The sequence below is a fragment of the Meles meles genome, chromosome 8 (assembly GCF_922984935.1).
Source record: "Meles meles chromosome 8, mMelMel3.1 paternal haplotype, whole genome shotgun sequence".
In the NCBI taxonomy this organism is placed as follows: Eukaryota; Metazoa; Chordata; class Mammalia; order Carnivora; family Mustelidae; genus Meles; species Meles meles.
The window spans coordinates 18,208,971-18,230,869 of record NC_060073.1 but is presented as its reverse complement, the minus strand read 5'-3'; the positions used below and the strand labels follow the sequence as shown (position 1 = coordinate 18,230,869).

The 21,899-nt window shown below is 38.3% G+C and overlaps 2 protein-coding genes and 1 long non-coding RNA gene across 3 annotated transcripts; 1 reads left to right on the top strand and 2 right to left on the bottom strand.

Moving 5' to 3' along the window:
• Positions 1 to 8,150: 8,150 nt before the first annotated feature.
• LOC123948659 (olfactory receptor 4C45-like) lies at positions 8,151 to 10,347 on the bottom strand. The gene is made up of 2 exons (XM_046015846.1): positions 10,269 to 10,347; positions 8,151 to 9,013 (listed from the first exon to the last, which is right to left on the bottom strand). The coding sequence occupies exons 1-2, from the start codon at positions 10,345 to 10,347 to the stop codon at positions 8,151 to 8,153; spliced, it is 942 nt and encodes a 313-aa protein (XP_045871802.1).
• On the top strand, positions 9,016 to 10,227 carry LOC123949082. Its single transcript, XR_006820019.1, has 2 exons — positions 9,016 to 9,211; positions 9,305 to 10,227. It is a non-coding gene; the product is annotated as an uncharacterized LOC123949082 (long non-coding RNA).
• An 8,638-nt stretch (positions 10,348 to 18,985) lies between the features above and the next one.
• On the bottom strand, positions 18,986 to 19,989 carry LOC123948658 (olfactory receptor 4C5-like). Its single transcript, XM_046015845.1, has one exon. The coding sequence runs from the start codon at positions 19,913 to 19,915 to the stop codon at positions 18,986 to 18,988; it is 930 nt and encodes a 309-aa protein (XP_045871801.1). The 5' UTR covers positions 19,916 to 19,989.
• Positions 19,990 to 21,899: the final 1,910 nt, after the last annotated feature.

The following is a 21,899-nucleotide window of genomic DNA, read 5'->3' as shown; positions in this document are numbered from 1 at the left end:
GCAAGCTTTTTCCCATTGAGGATGATATTTGCTGTGGGTCTTTCATAGATAGATTTTATGAAGTTCAGGAGTGTTCCCTCTATCCCTATACTTTGAAGCGTTTTCATCAGGAACGGATGCTGGATTTTGTCAAATGCTTTTTCTGCATCAATTGAGAGGACCGTGTGGTTCTTCTCTCTTCTCTTATTGATTTGTTCTATCACATTGATTTGCGAATGTTGAACCAACGTTGCAACCCAGGGATGAATCCCACCTGGTCATGGTGGATAATCTTTTTAATGTGCTGTTGGATCCTGTTTGCTAGGATCTTGTTGAGAATATTTGCATCCATATTCATCAGTGATATTGGTATGAAATTCTCCTTTTTGGTAGGGTCTTTGCCTGGTTTGGGGATCAGGGTAATGCTGGCTTCATAAAAAGAGTCTGGAAGTTGTCCTTCTGCTTCAGTGTTTTGGAATAGCTTCAGGAGAATTGGTGTTATTTCTTCTTTGAAAGTTTGGTAGAATTCTCCTGGGAATCCTTCAGGTCCTGGGCTCTTGTTTTTTGGCAGGTTTTTGATCACTGCTTCAATCTCATTACTAGATATCGGTCTATTCAGGTTGTCAATTTCTTCCTGGTTCAATTTTGGGAGTTTGTAGTTTTCCAGGAATGCATCCATTTCATCTAGGTTGCTTAGCTTATTAGCATATAACTGTTGGTAATAATTTCTGAAAATTGTTTCTATTTCCTTGGTGTTAGTTGTGATCTCTCCCTTTTCATTCATAATTTTATTAATTTGGGCTTTCTCTCTTTTCTTTTGGATTAGTGTGGCCAATGGTTTATCGATCTTATTGATTCTTTCCAAAAACCAGCTTCTAGTTTCATTGATACGTTCTACTGTATCTCTGGTTTCTACCTCATTGATCTCTGCTCTAATCTTGATTATTTCCCTTCTTATGTGTGGAGTTGGTTTGATTTGTTGTTGATTCTCCAGTTCTTTAAAGTGTAGAGACAGCTGGTGTATTCTGGATTTTTCAATTTTTTTGAGGGAGGCTTGGATGGCTATGTATTTTCCCCTTAGAACCGCCTTTGCTGTATCCCATAGGTTTTGGACCAAAGTGTCTTCACTCTCATTGGTTTCCATGAATTGTTTAAGCTCATCTTTGATCTCCTGGTTGATCCAAGCATTCTTAAGCAAGGTGTTCTTTAGCTTCCAGGTGTTTGAGTTCCTTCTGAGTTCCAGTTTCAAAGCATTGTGATCTGAGAATATGCAGGGAATAATGTCAGTCTTTTGGTATCGGTTGAGTCCTCCTTTGTGACCCAGTATGTGGTCTATTCTGGAGAAGGTTCCATGTGCACTTGAGAAGAATGAGTATTCTGTTGTTTTAGGGTGGAATGTTCTCTATATGTCTATGAGGTCCATCTGGTCCAATGTGTCCTTCAATGCTCTTATTTCTTTATTAATTTCCTGCTTTGATGATCTGTCTATTTCTGAGAGAGGCGTATTAAGATCTCCTACTATTATTGTATTCATATCAATATGACTCTTTATCTTGATTAATAGTTTTCTTATGTAATTGGGTGCTCCCATATTGGGGGCATAGATATTCACAATTGTTAGATCATCTTGGCGGATAGTCCCTTTAAGAATTATGTAGTGTCCTTCTGTATCTCTGACTACAGTCTTTAGTTTAAAATCTAATTTATCTGATATGAGAATCGCTACCCCGGCCTTCTTCTGAGGCCCATTGGCATGAAAGATGCTTCTCCATCCCTTCACTTTCAGTCTGGGTGTATCCTTAGGTTCAAAATGGGTCTCTTGTAGACAACATTTGGATGGGTCCTGTCATTTTATCCAATCTGCAACCCTGTGTCATTTTATGGGCGCATTCAGGCCATTCACATTGAGAGTGATTATTGAGAGATAGGTTTTTATTGACATCGTGTTACCTTTGAAGTCTTTCTGTCTGTAGATTGCTTTTATATTTCTGTTCAATGATATTCTTAGGATTTTTTCTCTTTTATAGGACCCCCCCTTAATATTTCCTGCAGTGTCGGCTTGGTGGTTGCATAGTCTTTTAAGCCTTGCTGGTCTTGGAAACTCTTTATCTCTCCATCCATTTTAAATGTCAGTCTTGCTGGATAGAGTATTCTTGGTTGCATGTTCTTCTCATTTAGTACTCTGAATATATTTTGCCAGCCCTTCCTGGCTTGCCAGGTCTCTGTGGACAGGTCTGATTTTATTCTAATGGGCTTTCCTCTGTATGTAAGGAGCCTCTTTGTCCTAGCTGCTTTTAAGAGGGTCTGTCTAGAAGCATAATTCTTCATTCTAACTATTAGGTGTCGTGAGGACTTTTGAGAATCTAAAATCTTAGGGGGAAACTGCTCTGCCTCTAGTACATGAACTTTGTTTCCATTCATGAGATTGGGAAAATTTTCATAGACAACTTGTTCCACTATATCTTCTAGACTTCTTTCTTTTTCCTCCCCTTCAGGGATTCCAATAATTCTGACATTGGAACGTTTCATGGCATCATTTATTTCCCTGATTCTGTTTTCGTGGCTTCTGAGCTGTTTGTTCCAGGCTTCCTCCTGATCCTTTCTCTCTATCTGTTTGTCCTCCAGATCACTAATTCTATCTTCTGTCTCAGTTACCCTAGCTTTTAGAGAATTTAGATTAGATTGGAACTCATTGAGAGCATTTTGAACATTATCCCTGGTGGTTTTCAGTTCTGCCCTAACATTGTGAACATCATCCCTGGTGGCTTTCAGTTCTGCCCTAATCAATTCTGTTTGGTCATCCATGACTTTCTGCAACCTAGCTATTGCCTGGATAATTGTTAGTCTGAATTCCTTTTCTGACATATTGTCTATGTCGATAGCCATTAGCTCTGTTGAAGAAGGTCCATCCTCTGTATTTTTCTTCTGTTGGGTATTCCTCCTCCTAGTCATTTTGGAAAGAGATGACTGAACAGATGCAGCTGGACTTATCGATTGTGGTGCAGTCAAGGTGCACCCTGGAACGCTTCTGTGCAATCACGGTTCCCCACCCAAATGAGAGAGAAAAGAAAAGAAAAAGAAATAGAGAAGAAGAAAGAAAAAAAAGAAAGGGAAAAGAAAAAAGGAAAAAAAGAGAGAGAGAGAGAGAGACAGGAAAAAAAGGGAAGATAAAAGAGAAGGCTCAGCCCAAATGGGCCACAAGGTAAGATTTATGAAGTATACAAACAAAAACAGACAAACAAAAAGACTGATAAAGGTATATGACAAGAGAAAAGAAAAATATATATAAGCAAAAAAAGGGAAGAACCTCATCAGAAAGAACCCCAAGTATAAGATTTATATATTATCAGGACAAACACAAATTCACAGAAACACTGACAGAAGGAAAAATTGGGAGAGTGGTTATAAATTCTCAGTGTGGGTGAGGAAGGTTATTTTGATTCTTCCTGAAGGTATCTTGATGTTTTTGTTAAGGGACTCAACTTTCCTAAGTTACAGGGGGATTAGAAACTGGTTTGCCTATAGGGGTAGCATTGATTGGGGAAAGGGGATTACCTTGAAGTTTAACTCTATATGTATAGTAGAAAATAAAAATTAAAAAAGAATAAACTAGACTAAACTAAGTTAAAATTAAAAAAGAATTAAAAAATAGAAAAGCAAAAGAAAAACACGGGTGTATGTATCAAAAAGTTCAGGTTAGAAGGTTATTAAAGAATTTGCTGCACTGGACATCTCAGTGTCATGGTAAATAGGTTAAACATTTATCTGTATGTATAAAAAAAAAGAACCACAATATTGGTAAAGAGTTAAAAATAAAAGTTGTATTTATGAAGTAGTGGTGGTTGTTCTCTTGTAGTCTTCTTTTTTTGTTCTTCCTTCCTGGTTGATTTTCTGGGGGAGGAGCCTGCCACGTGGGTTTTCAGACAATGATGTTCCCTGAGTTAGGTCCTCCTGCTCCCCTCAAGGGGGTGGGCTCTGAGGAAACTGTTTTTTTAAGGCTTTTGTTCTTTGGGGGTTTTTATGTTCTTTCATCTGTTTTATCTTTCCTTGACAGCTTTTGATGGTTTTTGGAGGTTTAGAGGAGAGCAAACTGCACCCCGACCTCCCTCTCAGAGAGAAGCCTCAGAATGTTCTGCAGAGCTGCTGGCATAGTCGGTTCTGAGTCACTGTCCCTGGGGATGCAGGAGCTCCTCATAGTACCCAATACCAGGGCAGCAGCGGCTGTCTAGGCAGCTCCAGACTGCCAGAGAGGTTCTGAGCAGAGATCGCACACTGAGATTTTCCCGCTGTCCCGGGCTGGGAATGTCTGTTTTTTCCGGATTCCAGAGCTCCAGGCTAGCACCTATGAGCACCTCTCCCAAGGGAGGGTGTGGGACGTGCGCGTTTCAGGATTGCCATCTGGCCAGGCTCCCAGCCCCTCATGGGAGCCAGACCCCACTCGTTCTCGGGTGCGCTGGCGGGTCAGGTGCACTGGCGGCTCAGGGACAGAGACCTGATTTCTCTGCCACACTCTCTCTTGCTCAGCGCCAGAGGAGGCTGTCCTGGGTCCGGGGACTTAGGTCCCTGACCCTAACTGCCCAGATTCCCACTAACTTAGGTCCCTGACCCTAACTGCCCAGATTCCCACTATTCCCCCCCCCCCACCCCATGATCCTTTGCTCTTTGTTTTTTGAGTACTTTCAACCAGACTCCAAGTTAATGCTGGTCCCCAGACACAGGGCACTCTCTTATTGGGGTATTACTTTCCAATCGGTCACCTCTGGTGGCTCCCTCCCCCTTTTGTTTATCTTCCGATATCAGTCCGACATTCCCAGTCTGCTTTACCTGCCACTGGTGTTTTCTGCTCCTGTAGAGATCCAGACATGTATAATTCTGCTCTCAGACTGATTTCATGGGTGGTCGGAGTTCTTTGGTAGGTAATCAGCTGACTTTAGGGTACAGGTTGAAATGGTGCCTCCTCCTACTTCCCCGCCATCTTGACTCCCACTCGGGAACTTGTCCTCTTGCTGATTATCAGGCTCTACCTAAAATATCCCAACTGGAGGTGCTGGGGTGGATCAGTCTGTTATGTGTCTGCCTTTGGCTCGGTCATGATACCAGAGTCCTGGGTTTGAACCCTATGTCCAGTTCCCTGCTTGGCAGGAAGCCTGCTTCTCCCTTTGTCTCTACTTGCTGCTCCTCCTGCTTGTGCTCTCTCTCTGTGTCTCTCTATTTCAAATGAATAAATAAAATATTAAAAAAACCCAACAACTCCCAACTGGATAATTTGGAGAAAAGAAGTGAGGTTACAGATTGATGCCACCATTTATGGCTAGACCCCTACAGGTATAGTTTGGCTTGGGTTTTTGTGGTCATACTTACTATGTGGTCATTTTCCCAATGACCTGAGAAACCAATGAATCATACAGGAAAAAGAATTTTGATTAATACACCTTCTGTGTGGCCACAAATGGATAAAATAAGTTGCTTATCTGACTGATAAGATGAGAGGTAGGCAAGATTCTTCTTGCCTACTTCCAGATATGGAAGATCTTTCATTTGCTTCTTTGAATATACCAAATGTGAAAGTGGAATGAATGCGTTTAAGGAAAGCAGATGTCGAGGGAGGTCAACTTGGGATTGCTTTAAAGGCCCAGTTTTCCTGACTTTTCTCCTCTAGTGGTATGTAAAGGACATTTTAAAAAGAGGTAAGTTCCACAGTTTGAAACTTAAATTAATGAAAGAAATAAGGACAGAAATTACCACCTCCAAAATATATAAATGAGTGTGTAGGTCAGTACAGTGTTCACAGAAGGTGCTCCAGAAATATTCGCTGTCATCATGAGCATCATGATCATCGTCATCCTTATTTATACATTAACCTTTTTCATCCCATCTTTCTTGGGAACTATGCTAGATCTTTAAAAGATAATTTTGATATTATAGACATAGTCTTGTTTGTATATATGTAGAAGTTGGTCACTCAGGAAATTATAGCAAAACATCCATTTTTTAGACGTTATATTGGAGTGTATCTAACATACAATGTCATGATAGTTTCAGGTGTACAGCGTAGTGATTCGACAGTTCTATACATTATTCAGTACTCACCAAGATAAGTGTAGTTACCCCTTTGTCACCATAATATTATAATGTTATTGATTAGATGCCTTATACTATACTTTTTAACCCCTTGACTTATTTCATTAAAGTTTGACCTTTTAATCTCATTTATCTCTTTCACCCTTTTCTCCACAACCACCTCTTGAAATTACCACTGGAGACCACCACTTTGTTCCCTTAAGAGTCTCTTTGTTTGTTTATTTGGCAAAACATTTATTTTTAAAAGTCCTTCATAGAGAGTTAGCTCTAGCCAGATCTAGAGTCCTGGGAACATGAGATATGTCAGCATCACATGATATTCAATCCCTGATTATGAAATCACCCTCTGAAGACAAGTTTCTGAGCCCTTCCTCAGGAATCCCAAGCTCTGTACAGAGATAGGTCTGTTGGTCTCTGGCACTGCAGTGGCTCTCCCTTTTCCTCTTTGAGAGCAGCAGAAGGGGGTCCAACATCAGCCAGAGCTTTTGAAATGAGTTCCGCTCAGACATGTCACAGTTGCTCCAGCCAGCTCCCCCTCATTTGTTACTGCAGAGATGTTTAAGGCCATTTATGTCCCAGACTGGGGAAGTTGGTGGGGGGCTAGCTTTTAGTGTCCAGGGATCTGCTCATAGGTCCCATTAGGTTCCTTGCTGAGATAGTAACTCTCTTTTCTGCTGTCCCTACTCATATCTAGATGCCTTTTATGACTTATTTTGAAGTGAAGTGAGGCTGGCACAGATGTTTGGTCTTCCTGTGATCATGGTTAGTGAATGGTGGTTGTTAGTGGTGTTCTCGGGCTCCTCTTGTCAGCGACTGTTGACCCTCGCTTACTTTCTGTGCTGGTGACATCTCTGAAGGCTGTAACCATGTCTTAGCAATTTCACTAATTTTTAGCTGATTTGTTTTTTTGAATCTAAATCATTTAATTCCCACAACTTGAGAGAGTATGCAATGATATTTCCATTGTACAGATTAAAAAAAGTCAGCAGAGAGATGAAGCAAAATGCTTACATTAAAAGGTTAATTGATGCCAGAGAGAAGATGAGAAATCAAGCCTATTTGATCCAAAGCTCTTATTCTCTGACTTCAAAGCATCTGACTGTTTCTGAATCTCTCCCAGAATTTCATTGTGTACCTGATATGAATTCTTTTCTGTAATCCAGATCTGTGGTCATTGTTGTTCAGTTTGTGACACAGACTTGTTCCTATATCCCTGGTAATTTCCTGCCCCAGCTGCTCAGACTCTGCCCTTGTCCATGTCTAAAACACATCTTTAACATACAGGTATTTTCTGCCTTAACTCTACAGACTTGATCACTTCTATCTCTTTTGCATCAGTCAGTTCTGCTACTTATATTTCTGCAGACATTTGCATACTACAGGAAATGGAGGTGATATAATTTTTAAAAAGTACCTTTGTGTGTAACTGTGCTTTTCTTGTGTTGTGGGAAGTAAAGAGTTTTTATTACTGTGGTGCAGGAACATCTGCAAATCGCTAAAGATTATGAACATAAGAAGAACTATATTTCATGAAAGTACTTCTTGAAGACTCCCTGGTGTTCTATATGTTTTTGCATATGTAGTTTTACTCTTTTGAAATAAAACTTCATTCTAGCTGTAGTGTGGGGTGTAAACAGTGCTCAGGAATATCACTGCTTACTTGTTTCATACCTACAATCAGGGAAACATTATGGCTTCTGTGGCCCCTTGCTATTTGTCCTCATGAGTCCTTCCCCTCCATAAAAAATATTGTAATTACATTTTATGACAGCATTGGTATAAAGATGACTATACTGCAATTTGGATTTGCATTACATTCATTTTTCCCTCTTATTTATTTTTTTTTAATATACTAATAATATTTATTTTTTTTTTAAAAGAAATCAACCATTTCAGGGGCTTCTAGAATTATTGTGGGCTCTAGACACCATGCTTCCTTTGCCTTAATGGGTATGTTTATCCTGCCCACAATACATAAACTTCTGAAGAAAAGTGATCCAGACAGGATAATTGACTGTCCCAAATTTAATCAACTATGGAGGGGAATAATTCTCTCTAAAACTTTCCCTAGATATTTTTAGGTTAATACTCTAATCCCAAGTTTCATTATCACCAATTTTCATTATTTGCCCCCAAAGTTTCTTCATGACATTTTTCACTTCTGCATTTCTGAGGGTGTAGATTAAAGGGTTCAACATGGGAGTTACTATGGTGTAAAACACAGCCACAGTTTTGTCAGAGGGAAAGGAGGTCATGGGTCTTAGATACAGGAATGAACAAGGTACAAAGAATAAGATGACAACAGTGACATGAGAAGCACAGGTAGATAGGGCTTTGCGATGTCCTTTAGAGCTTTTAGTTCTCAGGGAGCACAGGATGACAATATAAGAAGCAACCAGCATAGAAAAAATGAGAAGACATAGTGATGCACTGTTGGCAGCAATCATGGGCCCCAAAGTGTGAGTGTCTGTACAGACTAGTTCCAGGAGAGGTATTAAATCACACGTAAAATGGTCAATGACATTGGGGCCACAGAATGGCAACTGGACCATGAACAATACCTGGATCCCTCCATGCAGAAAGCCTAACATCCCAGCCATTCCCAGCAAGAAAGCACAGACAGGTCGGCTCATGATGGTCATGTAATGCAAGGGCTTACAGATGGCTACATAGCGGTCATAGGCCATGACAGCTAACAGGATGATTTCTGCTCCAGCAAAGAAATGTTCAGCAAAGAGCTGAGTCATGCAACCATTGAAGGATATGGTGTTCTTGCCAGAGATCAAGTCAAAGATCATTTTGGGTGCTATGGAAGAAGAGTAGAAAGCATCTATAATAGACAAGTAGGACAGAAAAAAGTACATGGGAGACCGCAGGGCTGGACTGACGAAGATGGTGACAGAGATGAGGAGGTTACCTGCCAGTGTGATCAAGTAGGTGATTAAAAACACAGGAGAACCCAAACCAGAAATTACATGGTGGTTTGAAGGAGAAATACTGCAGGATGGAGAAGACTACCAATATATTGAAAGAGGAGAAACTTACTGCCTTTATTTACCAGAAACTTTCCCAGAAGATGAAGGAGAATATATGTGTAAAGCAGTTAACAACAAAGGCTCTGCAGCTAGTACCTGTATTCTCACAATTGAAAGTAAGAATTAATCACTTAATGTAGAATTTTTATTCTATTTAATTATTTTTTTCCTTTAAAAAAAAAAATCACTTTTCTTCTTCTCTTTTTTAGCGGACGACTACTAGCTCCCCTTCCCTTTCCCTGGAACTTTCTCTCTCCCTCTCTTCCCCTCTTTCTTACTACATCATGTTTTCTGTGGCGGGGCCAAAATGGAAACCAGAAGTGCCACTATGTTGACTTTTTAATTCCTTTTCATAACAGTCTTCAAAACACAAGCTCATCTAAAGAATACCTTCTTCCTTTCCAAATCATCACCAGATTCATCACCTTATTAAATGCAGAAGTTAATTTGTATCTAATGGGGCAAAGTGGAAACTTTACTCAATTATTCTAAGTTTACAGTAATAATATTTTAAAAATTATATTTTGCATGAAAGAATGTCTTTTATGAGCTATTTATACCTAAAGTTAGTCCGAAATAGCAGAGACTTAATGAATTTGGAACCTATCAATTTGAGTTTTCCTTAATACATCATTTCCTTGTTGTAGTTTCAGAGTCTTTCTGAAGCAGATAAGGGGAAGGGGTACCATTCCTTTCAAGGGAAAGGGGGAGCATGGAGAACAAAACTAAGACTTTCAAGAAACAATTGTCAGAGAAAATTTAATGGAAACCACCGCCTATATAGAGTTCTGAGTGTTGAGAACAAATATTAACATGTACTTTTCAAATGTGTGTAATATATATTCAAGCTTACAAAGCAAATTTATGTTGTGACCTTGCCTGACAAATTATATTTTAGTGAGAAAACTTTGTATCAGTAGTTTATGCAGGAGAAAACACTTTTAACATATGGACAGTTTCAAGATCGAAGAGGAAAAAAAAAATGGCACAGTCTTCAATTTTAAAATCTGGTCTTTAAGTTTGTAAATAATTAACTACCATGTTCTATTACCAAGTTGTTTTATATTTTAGTTTTCTGGAAGACAATTTTATTTTACAATGTAAACTCAATAAAGAATAACTTCTGTATTAAAAAAAAAAAAAAAAAAAAAAAAAAAAAAAAAAAAAACACAGCAAATAAGAATTTCTGAAGTTCTGGATTCGGAGTGAGGCCCAGAAGAATGAATTCTGTTACATTGCTCATCCTTCCCATGGAGTCACCTTGGGTCATGAGCCTATGGCCCATCTGGAAAGATCAGAGAATTTCTGAGTAGCATTTTGAATTCAACACTGAAATCTTCCATCACCTCTCCCATCACCTCCATCACCATCCATTCAACAGTGAAATCTTCCATCATGACCCAAGAGGTGTGACTAAAGAGGAAGCCACACCTTCCACTCACCGCAACTGCTTTGGAGATATTTGTAAAAAAGAACAGAAAGATATTAAATTTCTCTTATTCATATAAGTTGAATAGTGACAGTATGTTACAAGAACCGGAAATGGTGCCTGGGTGGCTCAGTCAGTGAAGTGTTTGCCTTTGGATGAGGCCCTCATCCCAGGGTGCTGGAATTGAGTCTAGGTTTAGCTCTCTGCTCAGGGGGATTCTGCTTCTACCTCTGCTTCTCGCTCTGTTTATGCTTCTGCTCCTCTGTCTGTTGTGCGTGCTGTCTCTAATCAATCAGTCAGTCTTTAAATAAAAAGAATACTGCTCCAGAATAGATCTATAATCCTAGTTACATTTTACAAATGGAATTAAATGAGTCATGAAGTTTCCTTGAATCTCCTATTGTTGAGACAGAAATGGTATCAAGATAATCCAAGTTTTTCCTTTGACATAGTTTAATCATTTAAGATGAACTTGAACTTCATTGCTAATTAGTGGAAAAATTGAATATATATAAGAATTTATTCTTTTTTTGAATGATCTACGCATGAATGTTCCATAGTGAGTCCTTGTTACAAATGATCATAGGACATTTTAATCCTTCTCCCCCTCTTTTTCTCCTTTCCCTATCCATGCTAAGGAATATCACAACATATTTTTCCTATAATGTTTACAGACACAGAAGTCAGCATCAGGACCTTTCAGCTTCAATAAAGGTGAGGAAACTATCTTTTGTTTTCCAGAAAGCTATGTCTCTTTGTTTCTTCTCTATCCATGGCTGCTGCTATAGGTGGGAACTAAGTGATTCATCATCCTTCACAGGTTTAATCCAGAAATTCTGACTTCAGCGTGGCAACGTGGAAGTCGTGAAAAGGGGAAACAATTTCAAATAAACATGTAGAAACGTACTGAGGCAATCTACTTCTACATACATGTTAACCACGATGTTAGATAAGTGACCTTAGTAGTTCTCAACAACATCTTGTGTTGCCACATTACAGATCACATTTTCTACTGCTATTTTAATGTCATTGTGTTCAAATTCATTTTTAGAGAAAAAGATTACCTTCAGTTCACAGCATCTAGCTACAAAAACTACTCATGAAAATAATTTGGATAAATTAAGTTAATCTGCTTAAAATTCGTGGAAAAAGATTGAGTTATTACTGACCTGGATCTAGCTGGTGGTGGGTTCCACTGTTTTTGGATTGCACCCAGTGATGCTTTCTTCTCCTGAGGGCACAGCCCCACAGCTGCAAATATACTCTGTCAACTAACAAGTGCATCACCGGAATTCTCTCTCAGACAACTCTCCCAGTCCTGGTCATTTTAATTTACTTTGGTTCCATTATTAGTCTGAACTTACCCAGAAATGAGGTGTTTTAGTTAGGAAACTTCAATACTCTAGGATTTAATTTCTACTCACTTTCATGGCCTCTTATGAAAATATAGACACATCTGTAAAATACACATATTTTTCAGATCTCAAAACTATATTTAATCCAAAGTAAAAATAATAGGAAAAAGGAAAAAACGTTAAGTCAGAAAAAGCTAGCATATGGAACTATAAAATATATAAGTGCATCAGATTCACTTGATTGGGTATATATATTTTTAAATCCTGCCAAATCCTCCCAAAGTCCATGAGCAATGTAGACAGAATTCTTTTTCATTCCTCTTTTTAACCCCTTAAGCTTGGGTGCAGTGTCTCCCATATGAATTTTAAGCTTGTTTGTATATACTCTGCCTCTGTCATTTAGTTAAATGTCCTGTAATTCTTCCTTCATAGACTCTAGACAAATATTTAAATAGACTTTGACAAAGCGCCTGCACTTTGGTAATGCATTGACCTCTCAAATCCTCAGAGGATTAGTAATTGGTCCTTTTGGAATCTTTGCTAGAAACCTAAGCCTCTGCCTTTCATTTGCTCCTACTTGGTACCCACAAACATCATTAGAGGCCAGTTTTAGAAATGCAGTTGAGCTTTGGTGAAATGTGTGTCTGTGGCTATAGTTTCGGATGAAATTTTGGTAAGAAAAGTAGGAAAGCATCCTGATGGGGCTTTGCTGTTCATTTGAACGTTGTTGAGCCTGGCACAGGATAGGGGGCAGTTTTAGGTAGGCCAGAGTTCCGAGAATGGATTTCTCTCTGAAAACGTGTCTATTCTAATTATATAGTTGTCCTGAGAATGGAAATGCCAGGTTTCAAGTTTATGTGCCATGTTACTCTGAGAGACTGAAATTTTTATTAGTGGCTAACAATGGAGACTCAGATAGCAGAACTGTCAGCTACGGAAGATTGGGTAATTTATGAGCCATAGATCCATCAACTTCTTCTGGTGTGTGTATCTCCATGACAGGTCCTCATGATGTGTTCATGGGAATATAGCTTTTCTCTCTATCCTCCAAGAAAGCATTGTGGAAATTGTACATTAAAGAGCAATGCATCCACATGGTAGGCATTGGAGAACATCACTCCAAGGCAAACATTTTCTATAAAGACATTCAGAGCTAGGGGATGGAAACAGTATAGAAGGGAGGCTCCACTATAATCTTCTCCCTCAGTTTCTGATGTGTTGAAGAGCTGGATGAAATTTGTACAAAATCACCCTGAAAAAAAAATATCAAAGTTTATCTTTAAAGAGACTGATATGCTCCTGAAATCCCACAGCACAAATGGAAAGAGTGCCTTCAGCACTGTCCTCAGCAATATGTCCCTCTCCCTCCCTTTTTTTTGAATTGTGGGAAATATGCATAATATAAAATTTACTGTTTTAACCATTTTTTTATATTTTAGTTTTTATATATTTATTTTAGATAGAAAGAGTGAGAGAGAGAGCATGACCAGGGGCAGAGAGAGAGAGAGAAGAGACTGCCTGCTGAGTAGGGAGCAAGGTGAGGGGCTTGATCCCTGGACCCCAGTATCATGACCTGAGCTGAAGGCAGACACGTAACCCACTGAGCCTCCCGGGCACCTGTAACCATTTTCAACAGTACAGTTCAGTTTCATTAAGTACATTCACATTGTGTGCAAACATCACCACCAACCATCTCCAGAATTTTTCATCTTTTCATTAAAAAAATCCATATCCTTTAAACAATCACTGCTCATTTCTTCCTTACCCATCTTCAGAAAACACTGTTTGCTTTCTGGTTTGTTTGAGAGGGACTATATTAAATATTTCATATAAATGGACTATTGCAAGGTTTCTTCTATGACTGACTTATTTTGCTTAGAGTAATGCCCTCAAGTTTCATCCTTGTGGTCACAAATGACAGGGTTTCATTCCATGACCGGCTTATTTTGCTTAGAGTAATGCCCTCAAGTTTCATCCTTGTGGTCACAAATGACAGGGTTTCCTTCCTTTTTAAAGCTGAAAAGTATACCATGTCTGTATATATTCCGTTACTTGTTTCAAAGCTTTGTATCCGTTGATGGACACTGAGGTTGTTTCCCCATCTTAGCTACTGCGAATAATGCTGAAATGAGCAATAGGAGTGCAAAGAATTCCTTGAGATCCTGATTTCAGTAGTTCTCGATAAACAGCCAGGTGTGGGATTGTTGGATCATATGGTATATTATTTTAATTTTTTGGAGAACCTCCATCCCGTTTTCCATAATGACTATATGAATTTACATTCTTATCATCGGTGAACAAGGGTTCTTTTTCTCCACATCCTTACTAATACTTGTTATTTTTTTTTTTTTGATACTGGCCATTTTAACAGATATGAAATGAAATGATACACCATTGTGGTTTTGAATTGTATTTCCCTGATGATTAGTAATGTTGAGTATCTTTTCATTTGCTTGTTGGCCATTTATATATATGTTTTTGGTGGGAATGTCTATTTGAGTCTGTGGCCTTTTTAAAAATTGGGCTATCTTTGCTATTGAGTTTTATGAGTTCTTTGTCTATTTTGGATACTAACCCCATATGAAACATATTGTTTGCAAATATTTTTTCCCATTCTGTGGGAAATTGTAATTGTTCCTTCATTGTACAGAAGATTTTTAGTCTGATGTAGTCCCCTTTGTTTATTTTTGCTTTTGTTTTCTGTTCTTTTAGTGTCATATCCAAGAAATCATAGCTCATTCCAATGATGAAGATTTTCTGCTGTTTTCTCCTAAGAGTTTTAGTTTCCAGCCTTGCATTTTAAGTCCAGTTTGAGTTGGTTTTGGTGAAGGTATAAGACACCGGTTCAATTCCATTCATTTGCCTGTGGATATCCAGTTTTCCCAGCACTTACTGAAGAAGTTATTCTTTTTCCATTGTGTATTCTTGGCACCCTTGTCAAAGATCGAGGGTGAGCATATGTCTTGTGTGGGCTTGTTTGTGGGTTCTCTGTTCTGTTGCATTGGTCTCTATATCTGTCTTTATGCCAGTACCATACTATTTTAATTACTATAGTTTTGTAATATAGTTTGAAATCTGGAAGTGTGATGCTTCTAGCTTTGTCCTTCTTTTTTATGATTGCTTTGGCTATGGGGGTGTATTGTGATTCCACATGAATTTTAAGGTTCTTTTCTTTCTTTCTTTTTTAAGCTTGATTTGTTTCTTTTAGAGAGAGTGAGAGTGAGCAAGTTGGGGGAGGAGCAGAGCAAGAAGGAGAGATCTCAAGCAGACTCCCCACTGATATAGCAGCCTGACTTGGGGCTAGATCTCATGACCTGAACTGAAACCAAGAGTTGGATGCTCAACTACTGAGCCACCCGGGTGCCCCAAGATTGTTTTCTCATTTCTGTGAAAAGTCCCATTGTGATTTTGATAGGTATTACAGTGACTCTAGATCACTTTGGATAGTATGAACATTTTGACAATGTTGAATCTTGCAATCCATGAACACAGGGTGTCTTTCCATTTATTTGCCTTTTTTCGTTTTTACATTCTTTCATACATGTTTTGTCCTTTCCAGCTTACAAATCCTTAATTTCTGTTTATTTCTAAGTATTTCAGTGTTTGTTTGTTTGTTTTTTTTTGTAACAGTAATTCTGGCCTTCTAAAGGAAGTTCAGATATGTTTTTTCCTTTTCAAATATTTAGAAGAGTTTGAGAAGGATTGGCATTTGTTCTTCTTTAAATGACGTATTTTAGATTTCACCAGTGACTCTGGTCTTGGGCTTTCCTCTCTTGGGAGGCTTCTCATTATGGATTTAATTTTCTTGCTCATTATTTGTCTGTTCAGATTATCTACTTCTTCATGCATCAGATTTGGTAGAATGTATTTTCCTAGGAATTTATCTATTTCTTCCAGGTTATCCAATTAATTAATGTATATTGTTAGTAGTTTCTTGTAATTCTTTTATTTCTGTGGTATGAATTTTAATGTCCCCTCTTTCATGCGTGTCTTTTTCTATGTCTAGGTAAAGTTTGTCAGTTTTGTTGTACTTTAAAAAACAGCTTTTAGTTTCATCGATATTTTTCTATTGATTTCTTCATCTCTATTGCCTTTTTCTCCTATAATATCAATTATCCCTTCCTCTGTTACCTTTGGACTTAGTTGTCTTTCTCACTTCTTGAAGTTAGTTTACTTGAGATCTTTTTAAAGGTTGGTGATCATTGCTATAAATTTTCCTCTTAGTATGGCTTTTGCTACATCACAGGTTTTGTTGTACAGTTTAAAATTTTGTTGGTTTTGACATGTTTCTAATTCCCCTTTTGATTTCTTCACTGACCTGTGGGTTGCAGAATAATGTGTTATTTAATTTCCGTGTGTATGTGAATTTTTCAGTTTTCCTTCTGTTCTTGATTTTGTTTCACTTCCTTGTGTTCAGAAAATATACATTGTACACTTGAATCTTAAGTTTTTCAAGACTTGTTTTGTGACTGAACATATAATCTATTCTGCATCATCTGCCATGTGCACTTGAGAAGGATGTATATTCTAATGCTATTGGATAGATTGTTCTATATATGCCTGTTAGGTCCATTTTGTTAATAACGTTCATGTCCATTGGGTTCTTGCTGATTTTCTGTCTATACACTGTATCCATCATTGAAAGTGGAACATTGAAGTCTCTTAGTACTACTGTGATTTTGTCTCTTTCTGCCTTTATATTTGTTATTTGCTTGATATATTTAGATACTCTGATGTTGGGTCCATCAGTATTTACAATTATTGTATCTTCCTGGGTAACCAACCCTTTTATTATTATATAAAGTCCTGATTTGTGACAGTTTTGTTTTTAGAGTCTATTTTGTGTGACGTGGGTATAGTCCTGCCCTCTTTCAGTTGCTGTTCACATGGAATATGTTTTATTCATTGCTGCAGTTTGAGACAGTGTGTGTTCTTAAAGCTTAAGTGAGTCTCTTGTAGACAGCATTTAGTAGGATTTAAAAAATCCATTTAGTTTCTCTATGTGTTTTGACTGGAGAGTTTAACCCATTAATATACAGTAAGCATTCACAGATAAAGACTTAGGCTTGCCTTTTTGTTTCCTGTGTGTCTGGTAGTTTTTCTGTCCCCCCTTTACTTTCTTACTGCTTTCCTTTGTATTTGTTGATCTTATGGTATTGATATGCTTTCATGATTTTCTCTCTTTCTTTTGCATGCAAAACTTTTGTCTTGGGTCAAATCTGAATCTTGTTTATTTTTTTTTTTAATTTTTAAAAGAGTTTATTTATTTATTTGACAGACACAAGTAGGCAGAGAGGCAGGCAGAGAGAGAGGAGGAAGCAGGCTCCCTGCTGAGCAGAGAGCCCAATGCAAGGCTGGATCCCAGGACTCTGGGATCATGATCTGAGCTGAAGGCAGAAGCTTTAACCCACTGAGCCACCCAGGTGTCCCCTGAATCTAGTTTTATATGAGCTCTTCTGTTAGAATGGCACTGTGTCTGTATCTCAGGTTACTTCCCACATTGCTTTGCAATTGGTCTGAAGTTGTCATTCAAATTTGAATGCGTAGTCTGTTTCTTTCTTACTCAGTTATTATTAACTCTCTCATTTGTGCTAGATACTTTTCCTATTAGCTAAGGTAGAAATCCATATAATAACAGGTACTTCAGTGTTGAAGTGGTGCATATGGTATGTGTTTGACAGAAAAATGTTCCACCAGTTATCTTTTGACTGTGAATCATGTGCAAGATTGCTCTATGGCTCTATCTGGAAGAATTTATATCCCTTTTTGGCTTTAGGAAGAGAACATAATTTATTCTAGGAAGAGTGCAGATTACACCATAAATTGTGCCCGTGGCAATGTGCAACAAGGCAGCATTAATTTTGGGATGAATCCTATCTCATTTTTTAAAACTCATTCATTTCTTATTGATCTTTATTTCTCATTGTAATAAATCTACTTTGAATACATAGCTGGGATTGAAATATGATTTTGCTTAAGTAGTTAGACATTATGCCTGCCTTTGCAATATTTTATTGTCCAATTGGTTATATAATCTCTACGCAGAGCTTTACAGAGAATATTTCTACTGAATACATAAACTCAAAGATTTTCTATAGGTTGTGACAAATAATGCTGAATTGCAATGTCTCTTTGATCATAACTTGCAAATGCAGAAAGTTTTCTAATTGGAAGAGGCTTTAGTCATCACTTAATCAAATATTAGCATGAAATAGGACCATTAAAGATTACAAAAAGCACAGGGAGCACAATATAGTTAAACTCATATATTTTGACTTCAAGACCACCATCCTTTCTATAGTCCTACTTGTTCTTTTTTAAAATTTTTTAAAATTTCTTTTCAGCGTAACAGTATTCATTGTTTTTGCACCATACCCAGTGTTCCATGCAATAGTGCCCTCCTTAATGCCCGCCACCTGGCTCCCCCAACCTCCCACCCTCCACCCCTTCAAAACCCTCAGGTTGTTTTTCAGAGTCCATAGTCTCTCATGGTTCACCTCCCCTTCCAATTTCCCTCAACTCCTGTCTCCTCTCCATCTCCCCATGTCCTCCATGTTATTTGTTATGCTCCACAAATAATTGAAACCATATGATAATTGACTCTCTATGCTTGACTTATTCCACTCAGCATAATCTCTTCCAGTCCCGTCCATGTTGCTACAAAAGTTGGGTATTCATCCTTTCTGATGGAGGCATAATACTCCATCGTGTATATGGACCACATCTTCCTTATCCATTCATCTGTTGGAGGGCATCTTGGTTCTTTCCACAGTTTGGCGACCGTGGCCATTGTTGCTATGAACATTGGGGTACAGATGGCCCTTCTTTTCACTACATCTGTATCTTTGGGGTAAATACCCAGTAGTGCAATTACAGGGTCATAGGGAAGCTTTATTTTTAATTTCTTGAGGAATCGCCACACTGTTCTCCAAAGTGGCTGCACCAATTTGCATTCCCACCAACAAGGTTAGAGGATTCCCCTTTCTCTACATCCTCTCCAACACACGTTGTTTCCTGTCTTGCTAATTTTGGCCATTCTAACTGGTGTAAATTGGTATCCCTATTTTTTCTTAAAAGATGAATAAAGTTGTTTTTTTTCCCCTTCTCTAGGCACATGAATTATTACCCAAGATTACTCTGTGGCTCCAGAGCTTCCTCATGGCATTTTTCACCTCTGAGTTTCTGAGGGTGTAGATTAAAGGGTTTAACATGGGTGTTATCATAGTATAAAACACAGCCACTGCTTTGTCAATGGGAAAGGTGACCATGGGCCGAAGGTACACAAATATACAGGGTACAAAGAATAGCACAACTACAGTAACGTGGGAGGCGCAGGTGGACAGAGCCTTATGCTGTCCTTCAGTACTGTGAGTTCTTAGGGAGTAAAGGATGAGGACATAGGAGGTGAGAAGAATAGAAAAAATGAGGAGACACATCAGCCCACTGTTGGCAGCAACAAAAAGTCCAAAGATGTGAGTGTCAGTGCAAGAGAGTTTTAGTAGAGGGAAAAGGTCACAGATGAAATGATCAATGACATTGGGGCCACAGAAGGGCAACCAGACTATAAAAAGAATCTGAATCAGAGCATGAAAAAATCCCCCAGCCCAGGCCATGGCCACCAGGTGGCCACACATTTGCCTGCTCATGGCGATCCTGTAGTGTAGGGGCTTGCAGATGGCCAGGTAGCGGTCATAGGCCATTACTGTGAGCAAGATGATCTCCACTCCTCCAAAGAAGTGCTCTGCAAAGAGCTGAGTCATGCACCCACTGAAGGAGATAGTTTTCTTTTCCATGAGTAAGTCAAATATCATTTTGGGAGCCATGGTAGAAGAGCAGCAGCTGTCTACAAAGGACAAGAAAGACAGAAAGAAATACATGGGAGAGTCCAGGGCTCTGCTGGTGTTGATTGTCATGACAATGAGCAGGTTGCCTGCCACAGTGAGAAAGTAGATGACTATAAACACAGCACACAAGAGTATCTGCACATCTGGGTTCTGTGTCAGGCCAAGCAGGATAAATTCAGTCACGTTGTTCATTTGTTCTGGGAATCCACTTTGGCATCTGGATAATTGATTTTTCTGTGAATAGCACAGGGATTACAATTATGGCAGATGATTTTGATCAAGCAAATAATTTCTTTCAGGATTGATTTTTGTGAGGTTGATGGAAACCCCAAGAAGATAAACCCAGACGTAGAGTTGGCCCGTATTACTGGTTATATAATGAACACATAGCCTCTTCAACCTCTGACTGACACACAGACTTCTGTGTGCATGCATATGCAATACACTCATCCAAATACACAAACACAGTTTTAAAATATAGGCCCCTTCCTGGAATTGCACATGGGTCAGTATTCTCCGAACAACTGCCATAGTATTTTCTCCCCTAGGAAAACCAGAATGGGAGGAGGAGCAGAGGAGGAGCAGAGGCTTGAATTCATGAGAATTTGCTGCCTGGTGTTTCTTCTCTAGTCACCTGTGCTTCTGAGGCTAGGCTGCACTTGTTATTTCAGCTTGTTTTCAGATGACCATAAAACATCTGCAGAATTCAATCTGAAATTAATAATGATGTCATCAACTTTCAGAAAAAATTGAGTGAATATTTGAGGCTCCAGTAAGATATACCAGGCACTTAGATTTGTGAGATTTTACAAGCCATTAAAATAGAATTGGAAGAATATTATCAACAGGAAAAAGGAAGTATATGCTGGAGATGATGAAAGAGCATGATCCTTTGCAAAATTCTCCAGATGTATTTGAAACTTTAGAATTCACCCTTTTGACAATTTGTTTTGTATAATTTTCAAGGGTATTTTCTATATAAAAACTCGGTTAAGGAAGACTAGGAGAAACTCTCTGGATGTATTTAGAAAACATATTCTTGAATGGTGAGGAAGCAAAAGCATCCCTATTTGTCAGACAGAGTATGTTCTTTACAACCAGATAGACTGTTTCTTCATTCTGTACTCACTTCTTGGCAACCAGGTAATTATATGTACAGACCTTAGTCTTACTATGTCTAAAATTTCTCACATATAAAAAAAGTAATATCACAAATATTATAGTGGAATTGAAGAATATCAATATTTCAGAGGGCAAAGTTTTATCCCAATGGTAAAATACAGCTTTCTACATACCCCAAATTCGTGAAAGAATAACTAAAAATGAAAAATCCCTGAATATAATCACTCTTACCCTTGAAATAGATGACTGTTATAATATTAAGAAAGACCATAAGTGAAGAGAAATGAAGTTTTCAAAGTTAGAAAACAACCAATTGCATTCAGAAAAAAGACTGAATGCAGAGATCAGTATATGTCAATAGAAAATACTAGATTTGAACATAGTACTAGAAGTCCTAGCCTCAACAATCAGACAATCAAAAGAAGTTAAAGGCATCCAAATAAGCAAAGAAGAAGTCAAACTATCAGTCTTTGCAGATAATAAGATACTATATTTGGAAAACCCCTAAGACTCCACTCCAAATCTGGTAGAACTTGTACAAGAATTCAGTAAAGTGTGAGGATATAGAATCACACAGAAATCAGTTGCATTTCTTTAGTCCAACAGCAAGACAGAGGAAAGAGAAATTAAGGAGTCAATCCCATTTATAATTGCACCCAAAACCATAAGATACCTAGGAGTAAACCTAACTAAAGAGGCAAAGAATGTATACTCAGAAAACTATAAAGTACTCATGAAAGAAATTGAGGAAGACACAAAGAAATGGAAAAATGTTCCATGCTCATGGATTGGAAGAACAAATAAGAACAAGTAAATGTCTATGCTACCTAAAGCAATCTACACATTTAATGCAATCCCTATCAAAATACCATCCATTTCTTTCCAAAGAAATGGAGCAAATAATTCTAAAATTTATATGGAACCAGAAAAGACCTGAATAGCCAGAGGAATATTGAAAAAGAAAGCCAAAGTTGGTGGCATCACAATTCCAGACTTCAAGCTCTATTACAAAGCTGTCATCATCAAGAGAGTGTGGTAGTGGCACAAAAACAGA

What these genes read in the sequence shown, in the direction of transcription:
- LOC123948659 (XM_046015846.1), bottom strand. Translation starts at nt 10,347, where the DNA reads ATGGGAAGGATGAGCAATGTAACAGAATTCATTCTTCTGGGCCTCACT. An exon ending in ACTTCAGAAATTCTTATTTG is followed by an intron (nt 9,014 to 10,268) that starts CTGTGTTTTTTT and finishes GTTTGGGTTCTC; the next exon opens with CTGTGTTTTTAATCACCTAC.
- LOC123948658 (XM_046015845.1), bottom strand. Translation starts at nt 19,915, where the DNA reads ATGAACAACGTGACTGAATTTATCCTGCTTGGCCTGACACAGAACCCA.